Source organism: Schistocerca gregaria, chromosome 1, assembly GCF_023897955.1.
Source record: "Schistocerca gregaria isolate iqSchGreg1 chromosome 1, iqSchGreg1.2, whole genome shotgun sequence".
Lineage (NCBI taxonomy): Eukaryota > Metazoa > Arthropoda > Insecta > Orthoptera > Acrididae > Schistocerca > Schistocerca gregaria.
This window is the reverse complement of record NC_064920.1, coordinates 596,107,491-596,125,019: the sequence shown is the minus strand read 5'-3', so window position 1 is coordinate 596,125,019 and position 17,529 is coordinate 596,107,491. Positions and strand designations below refer to the sequence as shown.

General features: G+C 39.0%; 1 protein-coding gene across 2 annotated transcripts in view; it reads left to right on the top strand.

Moving 5' to 3' along the window:
* Positions 1–17,529, top strand: part of LOC126358186 (FAD synthase-like) — a 111,270-nt gene that overhangs the window by 34,556 nt on the left and 59,185 nt on the right. For both annotated transcript variants that reach the window (XM_050007527.1, XM_050007528.1), the window contains exons 5-6: positions 8,632–8,775; positions 13,447–13,592. In XM_050007527.1, coding sequence (XP_049863484.1) covers positions 8,632–8,775; positions 13,447–13,592 — 290 coding nt within the window. The remainder of the gene's footprint in view (positions 1–8,631; positions 8,776–13,446; positions 13,593–17,529) is intronic.

The following is a 17,529-nucleotide window of genomic DNA, read 5'->3' as shown; positions in this document are numbered from 1 at the left end:
CTCCCAGAGTTGACAGTCATGTTCCTGAGGTGTGCTTGCTTGTGTGAATGAATGGTGTGCATTTCTCTTTTTCCAATGAAGGCTGTAGCTAGAAGCTTATGTGTAATTGTCTTTTAATTGTGCCAGTCTGCAACTTAATGTGTCATCTTTATGATAAGTAGCAGTCAGCCTTTTCCTACAGTGTTGAATATAGTATTAAAAAATTGTAATTTACGAAAGAGTTATCCACAAAGGCAAACTAAATATGAGAGTGAATCTTTATTGTTGCAAGACTGAGATCTCACACTTAATTGATCGTTGGGAAGCCCTTTACAATTGATCGTTGGGAAGCCCTTTACTAAGTTCCCAAGTTTTTGCATTCCAATAAATATATTTCAGAGTTTCCTGCCTTATTAATGTGTTTAGAGTTCAGTAAGTGCTTATTATGGGGGAGGTATTGAGAAATCTAATATCTGAAGGAATGCTATAAAAAGTAATTTTGAATTGTACTTCCCTGCTCTGTGTTCAGTTGCAAATGCCTTTCTAAAGTATTGTGAAGTGAGGAGACAGTATTGTCATTTGGATAAGGGTGACAATAAAGTAACCCTCATAAGAGCCATTCTGCATTCAGCATTTCGACTGTTACAAGTGTTTCAGCTGTAAATAAAAGATGATTATTTCTGAACAGTGTTCCCTCTCTGATGCACCCTTGCTGAATATCTGCGTGTGTCACCACTTCGGGAGAGAGAAAAAGAAATGTGCCCTCACAAACATGTAACTTCAGTTGTGGCATTTACAGTCTTCAGTTTTTCTTCTTCCCTTGAATCAGAACACACAAATCTATAAAGTCAAAATACATTTCACACTATTCCCATATAAAAAACTATTCCCTAAAAAAAATGAGATGCTGCACTCTGAATACACATGAATATTTTATGCAGTTTTGTCTGTGGTTAGGAATCCCATTGAATTTTTTGAACAGGAATTAGCCAAGGACTGAATAACCTCTCCCCTCTCATCTCCTTTTACATTAATTTGCATTGATCAGATGTGGATGGGGGATGGTAAACAGTAAGAACGTGCTCCGTTGCAAAATAAATTTGATTATGTTGCCAAATACGAAAATGTACAGCATTACTTTAACAAATTTTAGGTGGAAAAATATTGCTTTGAAAGGATAACAGTACAGATCATTTTACTTCATTTATTCAATTTTTTCATGTAACAAACTTCCTAAATATGCCGAGATCCAGCCATATTGGTATTAACACTTACATAGACTCCACTTTCAAACTGAAGTTTCCCATTGCTGTATTGATTTTGCAAATTAATCTTCCGTGTTATAATTGTCAATGACAGGATTTTTACATTTATTTTACTAATAATATTTTCCCCTACTAACAAAGAATGATGATTCTGATTTGCCCACTGATTTTATAGATAATTATCCGAACCTTCCACAAATAAACCAGATTGTTACTCACTGTTACCCTACCAATTGATGTAGTACTTACAGACTCATAATTCATCATGTGAGCAAACTATTCAAATAATTTTGGTGTGGCAAAGCTACATGTGACTGATAAATCCGAAATCCCATATAGTGACTCCCTCCTCGCATTATGACGTATGACCGGTAGTGCTTGGGCCTTGTTGGACATAACTGCAAGATGATGCGCCTACTGAAAAAAGTGCTCTCAGCTCCAAAAGTTCCAAAGAACCAGCAATGTTTAAAGGGTATGGTTTACTTTGTTATACCACTATTGACGGTTGTACCTCTTACATGCCTCCTCCTGAATTTTTCCAACAAATGCCAAAAATGAGCTTTTTTGGAAAACTCAAAAGAATCTAGAAATCCCAAGGTGATCCAACAATGACATCCCCAGAAAAACAAATAATTGTACCCTAATGAACAACTGAACAAGAGCTCCCTCCTCCGTTAGTCGTCATAACTATAATCAAATAAAAATATCAGGCATACTCAACATTCTCTCATCCTACACTTGAGGCTACAATCTTTTACAGTTTTGTTATATGTGTGGTATGTATACAAGTGATACATAAGGAATTTCTCTGGTTTGTGGCAATTATGTGAGATCGTGCACTCGGCATGTGCAATTAGCTGATCGCCACAAAATGTTAGGGAATTCACATGCCTGTCACATGGAGTGCTGCTGCCGCACGCTTATTCCTTGCTGCAGCACAGACAGTCTGTGAATTCTGTGATTTAGCAATTAATTATTCTGTTGTTATTAAGTAGTAACTGAGTCTTCCACTACTGTGGAAGGAAATAAATATTCATATTCTCTCTACTATTCTAGTGTATTGCACAGAGTAGCTGGAAGCAATGTATGTTAACTCAGCAGTGAATTGTCTGTAGTCCACATGCCAAGCGCGTCAAAATAAGGCCCAGCCTTATATCCCTACAAGATAAGCTGCACTGGTGGCCCTGATGTGATCATTGTCAGGAATGTGGATTATAAGAGAAGATATTGTGTTGCACAACAGAAACATGATGGATAACAATGCCCCTATTACTTCAAGACTGACAGTACGACTTCGCCGTTTTGACTGAACAACCCCTCGCTGTCGTTTGCACTGGTGGAGGGAAATTTTCTGTGTTCTGGAATAATAATGATTCTACCAAATTTGTGCTACTGATTAGTCAGCTTAATCACAGGTATGCAGCAAAGGTACAGGATATTATAATAGTGCCATTGGAGACAGATGCATACCTGAAACTGAAAGCTGAACTCATACGCTGGGTATCTGTCTCTCAGGAAGAGAGGGTACTACAAGTGCTCATCCAGGAAAATATAGGTGGCAAAAAGCCTTCTAATACCTCTGCCATCTACAAAGCAAGGTCAATGCACACACTGTACCAGACATGCTACTACGCATGTTGTGGTATAGTAGATTGTCAGCACAAATCAAGGCCATAGTTGGATTGCAAACTGAAATGCTTTTGGATGAGGTAGCTGATCTGGTTGACCATATACAGGATGCCATCGTACCTACCTCCTACCCTGACATGACTAAATTGCAACAGTACTTCGACAGATGTCAGATGTGACTTCAACAAATTGACAAAAAAAGTTGTGGCACTGGGACAGCAACTGAATGATGTCCTGTTGAACTAAGTTGACACTCTAAGCAAACTACTGAGCGAACTTCTTGCATACTGCCATGTTAAAGGTAGATATTGACACAGATCACAGAGTGGTTCTACATCCAGCGCTCCTCATGACGACGACTCAGAAGCAGCTAACATACGCTGATACTATTAGCATTTTGGTGACTAAGTACATAAGAGTAATCTGCCATGTGAGTATGTCAACCTGAAACAGCAGGCAGAAGTCGATGTGTCTGGTTGTTCCTGTGCCCATCTGTTTATGACTGGCCACAAATTTTTGATTTTCTTTGGATCAGACCTAAGTATTTTTCAGAGAGACAAATTGGGTATGTGCTGCCTGGTCTCAAACTTCAGACTGTCGGCAGCTAACAACTCCACCATCCAGTGGTGCGTGGTCATCATCTCTCCACCTCGTTTTCTAGAAGAACAGTGTATGGTGGCCATGTGGTTATTACCACGCCTTAAATGCAAGGACCATCCCAGACTGTTATCCCAGACTGTTACCCTGTGTCACATTTGAGATACTACAACAATGCCTTGAGTGGAAAACAAATGTTCAGCGTCCTTGATTGTGCCAAGGCATACATCCTTTATGATCACCCAGGAACTGCGGCAACTGGTAAACTTGTCTCCACTGATTACGTATAGCCCAGAGTGCAGAAGGCTTGCCAGCAATGGGCTTGTATGTGTCTAGGCTGCCAATGTAGTAAAGTCTTACACCATGTCCATGCACCCATTGGGAACTTTCTGGAGACAACTGAGAGATTTTCCCATGTTCAAATTGATGTTATGGGACCCCTGCCACCATCAGACAGGCAACACTATTTACTGACAATCAAAGACAGATTTATGTGTTGGCCAGAAGTGATTCCAATGGAAGACACCTCCACAGAGACGCTGGCAATGGCGTTCATGTTTCATTGGGTTGCGCATTATGGTTGTCCACTCAGCCTTCATCAGTCATTATCCTTTACCCATGTATCCCCTTCCCTGCTCCCATTCCAGCTCTACACAGCCCTGTATTCCACCAATGCACTCACAGACTCACAGTCTTTTTATTTTCTCCTCTTCCACTGCCCCGTACCCTCCGTCTAACCTCCCGACTTCACCTAGCTGCTGTATCCTCTCTCCAGCTCATCTCTGTATGCTCCCACAAGCACCACTTTACAGTCCTGTACTGCTACCCTGCTACTCCCTTTCCCCCTCTGCCTCAGCTTCCTCATCATCTCCACCACACAGATTGCTTCTCCCATCATGCACTGCTGCTCACAGTCTGGCCTCAGCAGCCAGAGACTCTGTGTGTGTGTGTGTGTGTGTGTGTGTGTGTGTGTGTGTGTGTGTGTGTGTGTGCGTGCGTGCGTGCGTGCGTGGGTGTGTGTGCGCGCGCTTGTCTCTATGTCGTCTAGTTTCAATGAAGGGGTTCTTGGCCCAAAATCTTTAGTGTTTGTCAGTCTTTTTGTTGTGCCTATCTGTGACTCATTGTCTCTGCTATATGGTGAGTAGCAGCCTGCCCTTTTCATAATGTTATCATTATTCAAATCTGGATTTTCCCTATTGCTTTGAAATTAACTGTTAAAAACTGGTATTTGGGAGCCTTTTGATTGGAATGTTTACTTTTGCAAAAACTCCAGATTTTTTTATTTTCAATATACTATTTTCTTGCTTTCAACTTTGGCTCTAGTCAAGGTTTCAACAAAGGCTTCGTTCTATTGAGAGAAAGCAGCATTATTTTCTGCCAGAGAATAGAGTTCTTCTCTCATTTAAGGTGTTTCTCGACATTTGTTTTTCTTTTCCCACCCAATTTGATAATTAGAAAATCTGCAGAATTTATAATTTTTGTGGGCATTCATAGCAGTGTGACTCATACTTGACATCATTACAGATAGAACCGACAAAATACTTAGCATATAAGTAGAACAAAAATTAAATCTATTTGCACTCTAGGAGAAAATTTTTGACATGATCGAAATACATTGCCAGGTTTTATTTCCTGGTTGCTATAGTGCAGAGTGTGGACACTATAAACTGGCAGTTGGCTGTGAGTGTAAGCAAATCAGAAGTATGATTTCTGGTGAGGGGAGCAATGCAATGAAACAAGCCCCACCTCCCTCTCGTAGAGCAGTCAGCCACATGTATGTTCTTATCTGCGAAAGTAGAACTGACCTATTGTCAGGGTTGTGAGGATCATAGTAAAACTCTGTGATAGAGAGGATTAGTCGCTTCACTCACTCCAGATTAAGAAAAGAAAACAATGAACAACAAAAAGCATTTGGTAAGTGCTACCTTGCAGTTGCTTGCTGAGGTTGACATTGTCATAAATGAGGTAGTTCATGTCTGACCACTACTGATATTTGATGCAACCACAGTTCAAAGTACATGTCACTTAAAACTACCATGTTAAAGTGTCCAAATTGTGCCAACTTTTGAACTTGAGGTAACAGATGATTGCATTGCTTTGTGATAGATACTAGGTCCCACAGGCATATCCTGTGTTGCATTACTCAGTGTGTATGTTATTAGGTAATCATGTGTCTTTGCATTTTGAGGCAGAACGTGCATCTGTACTTGCTTTTATAGCAATTGCGAATTTTTCAGTCCCATACGTATGATGTATGACACATGTTTGGAAAAAACATCATATCATGAAAACATTTTTTCCAAACCAAAGTTTATTTTTACAAGAAAGAGCATTTTTTAAAACTATTTTGCTACATAGTTGCCATTATTCTTCAGACATTTTTCACAGCAGGAAACCAACTTTTCTATGCCCTTTCCAAAGACAGATGCTACCACCAAAAACAGCCCCTGCTGAACACTGCTTTTTTAGTTATACTTAGTTGTTAAGTCGAATCCATTCCCATTCTACAGAAATGATCAATTGTCTCTGGAACCTTTGAATAAGCAAGTGTATGATTTACTAAAATAGTCTTAGGTTTCATTATTCTCCTGTTTCTCCCCAGAAATCAAACTGGATAACTGCCCCATTCTTTCTATCGGCAGTCTGTAGTAGGTGATAGGGACCATATTTCGGAGCCTGGGGTGGTGAAGCTGGTGGTGTCAATTCTGTAGAATTGACGAACCCCTCTATTCTCCAGCCTACCAGGGAAGAGACCTCACAGGAACGTAGTCCTATGTGTTGTTTGTGTGTGTGTGTGGGGGGGGGGGGAGGGGGGGGGAGGGGGAGGGGGGTGTTAGGGTACCAGTGTTTGGGGGCTATCTTTTGTCCTCCTTCAGTTCTTACACTCCTAGTTCTTCCTTTTCCTTTCTTTCTTCCCCCAATGAGGTAAAGGTTCTATCTTCCCAGTATCCAACTGCAATAGTTGCATTGCTACCATATTAAGATTTTAAAGACATGTTTTCATTAATCGTGTGCATGGTGGATTTGAACCATATATTACAAAACATTACAGTATATCGAATTACCTTTTATTAATTACACACATACTAAAAAAAAAGGATTATGTGAAAATGCTAATTCATTTATACGGGGCGACTGGTGTGAGATATTTTGTAGCCAAATTTTAGAAGTAAATAATTTTGTTCAGTGGAAGTGAAATTTCATACTAATTTTGAATATAAATGAACAAGCTTTATTGCTAGAATCGTGTGATTTTTGTTATACAGGATAATTGTTCAGAATATAAAGCTTTAATTATTATGTAAGAAGATTTATGAAGGGAGAAGTCCTGTTTTGTGTATTTTATTATTTGTATGGGGTGTTCTACGTGGTTGCCATGCCGTCACAAGAGAGTTGAAGACATATTTGGTGTCCTGGTGGCAGAGTAGTCAAATACAGCAAAGATCTTCTGTGTCAGTCATGCTGCAAGGAATACCAATGACCAGAAGTTTATATCAATAAAGTATACCATTACGTAACGAAAAAAAGCTTGTTATTTGTTATACAGAAAGTCTCCTGTAATGAGATACTTATCGTCTAATATGTGTTGTATTTAAAGGCACAATAAAAGCATTAAAAGGTTGGAATTGCAAATTCCTGGTTGTTAGGAAAAATTAAGTTATTCTACAGGTAAGAAGAATATTTAACTAGTTGGGGATTTGGAGACTACTCCAAGCTGAAGATCACAATGAATTAACTTAAGTTAAAAACATAACTTAAACTAAAAACAAACCCTTGCACATTCCATGCCTTTTGTTTTGAATTATGTACCAAAGCTTTCTCAGTGTTTCACCTCTGGGGAGGAACTCAACAAGCAGATTTACATTTCTGTCCCAGAACACGGTGCAGTGTTTTTGATGACAATATTGTTCCAATATTTTTTTTGGAAACTCATCTCTAAGCATTCTTATTGGGAACCTGGTGTTTGATTTGCCTGTCATTGAATTGTTTCGCCAACTTTCTCATCATTCAGTCAGTCATTACGTTTCCACCCTAAATCTCAACAAGTTGATGAATTTCAGCTGACTATAACACTTCTTGCATTCAATAACTGTATTACAGAGTGAACTTTACCATCAGTGGATTTTGAAATTGTCTTAAACATTTTGATCAATTACTTACAAATGTAATACTCACAGCCCAATGTAGCTGTAGCCTCAGGGGAAAGAATGAATCAGGGAGACAAGTATGAATTATGCAGAACTGTAACATTAGTGCTGCAGTGGCAGTAGAATGAAATGGTATTCACTTTCTGGACATGCCTCCGGTGTAAGTTCATAAAGAAGTTATGTAGGCAGCAAGTGACAAGTTGAAACTTTGATTCGAACTTTAAATTTTGTATTGATATAGCGATTTGTACTCTTCCAACTGAAATAAACAAGTGAACTCTCAGTTTTTGTTGTGGGTGCAGATTTAAAATAGTTAATGGCAATACAGCTGGGAAAAATAGCGCAGTGCAGCCAATATTTTGTTGTGTAATATACCACATCTTTCTCAGTCCACAATATGCATTGCACCCTGCTTCTGCTCCATACTTTAAACCCAAGATAGGCAAAACTACAACATTGCAGACAACAAAGGAAAACATCCAGAAAAACAGACTACAGATAATTACTGCCAAAATGTTGGTGACATTTAACTGGAATATAATATATTTGTTGCAATATAGCTGTCACAAGAATTAGGATTTTTCCATATACCACACCTGCATTGTATGGCTCTGTAAGATCTTCCTGCCTTTGTTATTTGATTTAGCTGATTTGTTATAAAGGGTAACAAAGTCAACCATTACTCTCTTCACACTGTTTAAATGATTTATGTAAAGCACTTTTATGGTTTTCTTAATTATTTTTTAGTTGTTGGTGCTGTTGAAATGATTTATGTAAAGCACTTTTATTTTTTCTTAATTTTTTTTATTTGTTTGTGCCTTAATCTACAACATTTATAGACATGTCTGTGGACTTCTATTATGAGACATTATTGATAAATGTTTATAAAACCATTGCAAGTAACATTGCATTATGTAAATGGATGTCAATTCTTGGTGATTGGAGTGATCTAAAATTTGCTTATCTAAGGTGTACTTCATACTTAGCAGAGAGTTCTCTCAAATTTTATCCAGGTACCTAAGTCAGCAAAGCTGAATTTTGGCTTTGATGAGTTACGTGGACGTCACACACTCTATCCTTGTGTGTCTGTGAACAATGTCTACATTTTCCCAGGTGTACCAGAACTGTTGGAGAGGCTGTTTACAATTCTTTACAAGGTAAAGAAACAAAAAATGTATATCTAAATTGAAAATTTTTGAATATATGAATCATGTGACAAGTAATGTTCCATGTTATTCATGTAATATGAAGCTACATTTCTTTTTAATATGACATATGTATTCTTAAATTTACAGCTTTTGTATGTATGTAATATTGACTGTAGTAATATGTCTGAGAATAAATTACGATGTGAAATTGACTTTCTGAGTAAAATCTGGTTATAAATAAAAAGTCTAAGTTGAAATCTGGTAGTAGTTAAGGAACTCATTCACTTTTTTCTGTATAACATGTTTTTGATATTCTTGTGTCTGCTTTCAAGGCAGTTAGGGTTTACATAAACTGTCACCACGTGATTGAGACATTTGTAAATCAAAGAGTCCTATGTATACTCTTGAAGGACAGCAAAATAAATTGAAAAATGTGACATCAGAATTAATTTGTTCTTGTAATAGTAACAAAATTACAGTAGTGCTTTAATTAACATCTCTACCTTACCACACAACACTGACATCCAATCTTTAGTAGAAGGGTATTTTCAACTTATGGAGTTAAACCAGTTAGAAATATGTTACAAACAATCTTTCTTTGCACCAGAATCCTTCTGTATGATGTGTCACTGTTATGATGATGATGATCTCTGTTTTGATACAGAGACTTAATGTATCGATGGAGTAGTTCAGTTTTCCTTAGCTTTGTTTTCATTGTGTCAAATAATTTTGGAAAATGAGATGAATTTAAAGAAATTTTTCAACACACTCCTGCTCATCCCACCTCTGTTACGTACAATGTACTTAGGTTTTCACTCTTATTAACTCATGCATGATGTTTAAGCAGCAATATCAGTCTGCATGTTAGCCTGTCTTCCACCTTTAAGCTCTCAGGTTTTCAAATCTGGTCTGATGCACTCCCCAGCAGTCAGTCTTTCCTCCTCATCCTGTACAGTAAGTCTTTCCTGACATGCGGTTCTGGGTGACTTTCCTGAAATCTACCCCTTTTCCTAGATCTCCCCGGTCCTTTTCCTTCACCCTTCTTCTTTCTCTCTGCTTGAAGGAGGAGCCACTGGCTCCAAAAGTTTGCCAGTTACAATCGTATATTGTGTGTGTGTTCTGCCGTTGCTTGGTGAGTAAATTTTTTTTGTATCCAATTAAATAATTGTCACTAATTGACTGTTTTCGTTCTTATAAAGAAATTTTAAGATATATAAAAGAATGAAAGGAAACCAAAAACTGGTGATTCAAAGATGACCTGTGGGATAATTTAGATGGGTTCAGTATAATAATTATGTCACAAAAGAAAAACTTCTGCAAATTAAGCTGGAAATTTTGCCCAAGTTGATCAACAAGTTATATCTAATTTCTGACAGCTCAGTACTTCAACAAGACACACTTATTTTGAAATATGCACAATGTAGAGCAAAGAAAATCATGTCAAAATCTAAGTATATTAAGTGTTCCATCACTATACACCTACGAGCTGATTATCTTTGTGCACAGTAAACCTGATTTATTTGTAGAAATTAATTTTATGCTGCCCATCCACCATTTAAAACTTCATGTTCAAATTCCACATTATGTGGCCATGGAAATTTATAACAAAGTGAAAGGAAGAGAATTGTTCAGTATAAATTTAGGAACACTGAAAAAACCTTATATAAGAAACAAGTGCTGAAATATTTTATTCAGTAAAAGAATGCATGAATAACAACATGAAAATTTGTGTGGTAGAAAGCAAGTACTTATGACTGTTAATTTTTAAAAGTTGGTTACTTTCAAAGAAAAATTATTAATTGCTTAATTAATTAACTATCTGGTACAGTATATTATATTACTGATATTAGAAAAGAAAAAAACATAAACCAGTTTTTGTGTTTTGACGAGTCTCCTGTACATTAAGTCGCTGACTTGGAATAGTATGTCATGACACAGTAAACTTATATTCTATTGTATTCATGTACCCATATGATTACTTTTTCTTGGGTCAGAGGGGGGGAGGGGGGGGGGGGGGATCGCCACAAAAAATTCTCAACTCATTAAAGACTGTAATTTACAGAGTAATATTCTGATGACTAGATGCATTTTTATCATAACTTGAGTTGTTTTTGCTCGACTATTTTTTCAGCTGAGAGTGAGTAATGAGGAATTTGCCTTTTTTTCTTGAAGGCATCAACCTTTTCTCAAATCAGTTCTCAAACCACTACTTCCACAAGGGTGTAAAGCAGCATTTATATTTTTTTTCTGCATTACTGTTTACAGAAACACTCAAAAGATGAGAATTCTTCACAGAAATTACTCATGTCTCTTGAACAAGGTAACCTTTCTGTTTAAGATTATTTGCTATTCATCAAGCTTTTGCCTTTTTTCCAGTTTTCCTGTTGGTTGTTTCTGCTAAGTTTCTGTAGACAGCTATTGTAATGATGTGATTATAGCAACATACTAAGTAAATAAATATATTGCGTGTGCAAGTAGTTTCACTTTGTATTCACCTTCCCTTTTTTCCCGTAATCTACCGTATAATTTACCCTGCCTGTATATACTCATTAATACGTAATTTACTTCCAAACCAGTGTGTGCAAGTAGTTTCACTTTGTATTCATCTTCCCTTTTTTCCGTAATCTACCATACAATTTATCCTGCCTGTATATACCCAATAATACATAATTTACTTTCAAACCTTTTAATATATTTTTCCCATGTGGAATGTTTCTTTCTATTATATTCATAAGTATATACAGCTGTGAATCAGATGCACACATCACAGAAAAATTATATAAAACTCTGTAGCAGACTTTAATTATCTCAGTAGGGAGAAATTACAGTAAGTGGTTCACACAACAAAACAATCATGAATTCTTATTTCTCCATTGATGCCTTCCATTTTTTGATTCATAACTTCCTAATATGCAGAATATTTGGAGAACAGCAGGTGGACTTCCTAGATATGACAGCTAAGAAATTGACTGCAGCATGTTGAAACTTGCCAATCACAGTGCCTGTCACATAACTCAAACATCAACAACTGCAATTAACTGGGCTATTTTCTGTTATTCTCTAGCTGAAATAGGGGTGTGGCAAGGTGCCGGCTGACACCAGAAAATGCATGCACCCCATTATTCGGAGTTCTTCATCTCAAATATTGTTTGCTACATTGAAGATATTTGTAGCCTATTTTAATTTATATGATTTTTATTAAATAAAGTAATTACTACCATGTCTTCATAATCTTAATAAACAGTGTTCTTCGTTTTAGTTTATTATGTCTATTTGTTTATAGACCATTATGGTACTATGCTGTTTTCTGGCTCCAAAATAGAACAGCTCTCCCCTAGTGTTTGCAATATGTATTTGACAACAGTTTCTGATGAATGCTGCACTTGCACACAACCTATGATGTTTGGTTGTAGAAAAGAAAAATAATTATTTCAGAAATCAAGTTTGCAGAAGTCAGACTACATTCAGGAATAGATCCTCAAATATTTTCTCAGAGCCATTACACTCCTTGAAGTTGATTCACTAGAACTGAAGATGATACCAAGAAATGATTAATTTTTGCTTCACTCAACCAAGTGGTCGTTATTATTGGAATGAGAAAGTAGCAGGAATTAACATCACACATAAGCCACACAACCAGGAAAGTATAATCAGATGCACAAACAATGTGAGCCTGTGAGACATAAAACAATGCTTGCTCATATTGCAGAACTGTGCCCAGCAAGTGTTGTTTCCTAATACATTGTCCGTTAGTTTTATGTGACCTTGTCATTTTGTTTCTCGCTTCATGAACAAACAGAGCCCATCAGCCCACTGCTGCCATCTATATGTGTGGTACAGTTCCATTGGTTGGGCACTAGGTGATCTGTCTGCTCCAAATACTGTAACTGCTCCTGTTTTCTTGTGGCAATTGTTTTCTCACATTTGCAAAACAAGTATGTGAGTCATTTGTATGCAGGTACTGGATGTCTGTCAGTAAAATTAATTTTGCAAATAATAAAATCCATTTATAATAGTCACAGGGAAGATGTGTAATTCTTGATGTGAAAATTTCAGCAATATAACAATTTCATAACTCTGAAAAGTTACAAAGGAGAAATTCATTTAAAACTGAGGGTTTTTTTTTTGCACGTACCAGTGGATTGAATGATGTGCCACCCAATACTTCATGCCTGTAAATTCACTAAGATAGCTGTTTGAGACAATCAGGTTTATTTTCAGTTTACAGCTTCAAGATCAAACAAGTTTCGTATGATGATTAAAAATGAAAACTTGGCTATGCTTACAGCCAGCAGGGAAGGGAGGTGATGGAGCTCTGCATCCACCCAGTACCATCACCTTACTCATATTCCACATCCCTTTGTGGGTGCACCTGCACACATTGTCAGAATTAGTTACATGTGTATTACCTGGTTTCCCTAATACTTATTTTGAAAATATTGGTGATATTTCACCTATTTTGTTCACTGTAACATGTGGAAGGTGATCATATAGCCTTAGAAACATGCTCCATACCCATGTTACTGCAGTATCAGGAACCAAATGTATTGTAAAATCTGTTTTTTTTCTTCTTTTTCTCTAATTGACAGCTGTTCTCTACTTTAGTGAAATGAAAAATGAATAATCTGTTACAAATGTCAATTTTAATTTTACATGGCATTTCTTGATTTACTTTTTCAGGATCTGTTTGGTAGTAAAAACAAACATGCACATGTGAAAGAACTCTACCTGTCAGCAAATGAGGTTGCTGTGACAGAGAAACTTAATCAAGCTGTGAAATTATTTCCAATGGTATCTTTTGGGTCATATCCAAAATTTTATCACAGGTTTGTTGTGTTTACTTAAATTACAAGTACATCACATCATCTTACAGTCTTAATCAGATTGGTCGGTTGGTTATTTCTGTGTTCCATAGACTACCAACACAGTGTATATCAGAATGACGTAGAAAATGTCATACGTGATTTATATGCTGGTTATTTCTGAGCTCCTAAGTAGCACAGTGGCATTGTAGGAAAGTACCCCTACCTAACATAATAAAATACTTACAAACATTTAGCTGAAGTTGAGGGCATGAGAACGGGTATATTGGGTACCACACGGTGAATATGTTCACAGGGGGTTAAGCAAAATTTATTCAAATAACTAAATTACAACAGGGAGCACTGAATGATCTCAAAATTTAATAGTCTGTAGCAAAATTCACTTGCTGATATGATAACATTAAGTAAAGAGCAGGACAGAGAGAATAGTGTCCTTTTGCTGACTCATTCCAAAAAATAGAAGGAACAGTCAAATGAAAATGAGACACATGGAAAAAAGTAAGTAAACTGTTTGTTATTTCAAAAGTAATCACCGTAACTGTTAATAAATTTATCCAACTGTGAGTCAAAACAGCCAATGCCTTCATGGAAAAATGTTTGCAGCTTCCTATAGAACCATGATTGTAGCCAGGTATATACTCTTCTTCATCCAAAGCAAATCAGTGGTTACAAATATCTTTCCTGAGGGCTCCAAAAATATGCAAACTGCGTGGGGAGAGTTCAGGACTATATGGAGTGTGTGTAAGGGCTTTCCAGTGAAACTTCTGCAGCATAGTAGAAACGGAAAGATATGGGCGTACCCACATGCACCATAGTTAAAACAACCTTGGCAATATGTGGGTGTGTCGCAGTACTTTGCAATGAGTGTGTGGAATATAAAGTGGCCATGTGGCATGTATGCCATGGTGCCTGGGCAGGAGCTATGGAGGGAAGATCAGAACTGAGGATGAGGTTAGGTGAGCAAAATCTGGAGGGAAGATCAGAACTGAGGACGAGGTTAGGCCAGCAGAAGCCTAGCTAGATCTGGTGTTGTTTTCTAGGACCCTGTAGCCAGCTATTGTAGTAAACAGGTGTCCAGTTGTACAACAGAATTGAATCAAGAGTGGGAGCAGTGCTGGCATAGCGTGATTAGCGTGATTGGTTTCTGGCCCTGTCCTCAGTGGAGCTGCAGCAGAATTGTGTCGGGGGGGGGGGGGGGGGGGGAGGGGGGGGGTTCGTGGCAGATGGGTGCTTCAAGCAGTGTCAGTGTGTCAATGATGACACAGCTGTTGGCAGCATGGCAGAGGTCACCATGCAGAGGTCGATTAACTTGGAAAAAGGGAATATGTGAATTGATGCTCAAAGTCTGTTGTGATATATGTGGGCAGCTGAAACAGACAGTCCACTTGGAGACAAAGATGGTGGTCACTATGGTGGTGACTACTATGACAACAGTAACGTCAGGTATTGGAATTGCCCAAGGCCAGTAGGAATAACAGCAGCTGTCAGAGGAAGGAAGAGGGCCACCAATGTCCATGTGAATGTTGGAGAAGTGATGCCCGACATCTATGCAGGCAGTGTGAGGGGTGTATATATTGTGATGGACTTTGGCACGCCAACAGTCTAGGCAGGTATGGACTCAGGTCTTGCAGTTCCTCTGAATACTTGCCCACATGAAACGCTGCATCACCAGGGTGGTAGAAATGCACATGCTGATATGCACCAGGTTGTGTAACTGCTTCGATGTAGCCTTGGGGAAGGTAGTGGGGAGGAATGGGTGTGCTGAGCTGGAATTGGGGACTGATGTATATTGAAGGTGGAGACCAGAAGTGGCATCCAAGCAGAGGTGGGTGAATATCAGGTTGTGACCATGGACGGTGCTGAGTGCCTTCCAAGGATGAATCAACAATGGACTTAGGCAGTCAGTGACGATTGTTATCATTTCAGTAATGCAGCTTAAGTTTGTAGTAAACTTGAAAATGAACAACTGTTACCGGAAGTGACATGGAGAGGACTGGTCAATGTTTTTAGGGAGCACTTGGGTTTGGTGAAGACTGTGGAGTGACCGGTCTCCACTGATGGCCAAAAAAATTTTATTGCCATTTAGAGGGCAAGTAGCTCTCTGTCATATGTGCTCCAGTGCTATTAGATGGCAGAGAGTGTGGATGAGAGAAAAGTTAGTGGCTGCCAGTTGCTGCTGAGGTGCTGTTGCAGGCAATCTGACTGGCATCGATCACAGTAGCAAGTAGGGGTAGGGGAAGGAAAGCAAGATAGTGTTTGCTGAGTCGCACTTGGTGGCAACAAATCTGACTTCCATTTGTAGTGTCCAAGACACAGGCTTGAACCCCTTTGTTTTCACACCATGAAGGGCTGTGGTGAGTGGCTCCTGTGCAGGAGTGGCATTTCTTAGGTGGCAGTTGAAGAAGTTTAACATGCCAAGGAAATGATGGAGGTCCTTGAATGTCTCAGAGTGTGGGAAATCTAGGATACCGCACATCATATTGTTGGGTAGTGGACAAAATCTATGGCAGAGATATTATGGCACAGGAATACCACTTCGCTGACACTGAAACTGCATTTTGCTCTGCCTACGATGATGCCAGCTTCCTGGAGGCACTCGAGGATAATCTGGAGTTACTTTCTGGATTTTTCGAACATCACAGAGACATTGAGGATGTCATCCAAGAGACAAAACACCAGGGCAAGCCTTGCAGCATACTGCCCAGAAAGTGCTGCCATATTTGGGCAGCATTACAAAGGCTGGGTCAGAAAGATGTTTTTGTACAGGCTGAAGGGTGTGATCTTGGTGGTCTTCTGGATATCCTCATGTTTGAGAGGGATCTGGAAGACATGCTTGATACAGTTTAAAAAAATTGTGCATAATGGTTTAGCTGCATAGGAGTGGCACCGGTAATCAGTTGGGAATGGTACAGATGTTTAGCACTTACTAACCACACCTTGAGTGCCAAGAACCATCCTACTCTTGACAAGTTTAAGGGTGGACACCCAAGGGCTCTTTGAAGGATGCAACAAGCCAGTGGTGGTCTGCCCATCAAACTCCGCATTGGTGATCTAGAGCTTATCTGGAGGTAGGAGCTGTAACCAGCAGAAGACAGGTGGTCCAGGCATGGCAACAGACAGTTTAATTGGAAACCTCCAATTATGCACTGGAGGGACATGTAAGAGCAAAAAACTGTGCCAGGAGGTCGTCATGTGGCCAAAGAATGTCACCTTCTTCACATGGAAGAAAATGGTGAAGTGGGTTGCGCACTTTTTTCTTAGTTGATTTCTTGGTATTGCTGTCGATGAGCTGCTGGCTGGTGATGTCATGGAGCAGACAATAGTGTTCAATGAAGTCTGCTCCATTATTGGGGTTGGTGATGTTCATGTTGACAGGAGAGGACCCATTCCAGGGCATGATGATGTTTGCCATAGGTGGTAATGATAAAGTTGTTTGCTGCCATCAGGAAGATCGCTGAGGCAGCTCTTGGGTCCCATCAAGCCACATGGGGAGATAGACAGTGTTGATTAGCAATTGTGTGGTGCGGAGGCATTGCAGACAAACAGGCACTGGCAGACTGAACAGCAGCCAGGCGTGCCTCATCCTGGCGGATGTTAGAATTTGGGGCTCAAGAGCAGGGCTCTATGCAGTTAGCAGTATTGGGCTTAAGAACTCATGGTACTAACAAAGACCAGCCATGTCACAAGAGGCGTTGGCGTGGTGGCTGGAGCTGTGACAGTGGTAGCCATCATTGTGCTGTCAGGTGGTGTCAGTTGATGTCAAGGTGGGTGAAGGTAGCCTGCAGCATTATCATGTCTGCAATAGACCGACAAGGGTGTCATATATTCAAGAGTATTGGGTGCTGTGCTGCGGGTCACTGGAGTGAGAAGTGGTTGGTGACATCTCCGCATTGAGCAATGAGTGTCAACTCTCGATGGGGCGGCTGTCAGTTTGATGGCT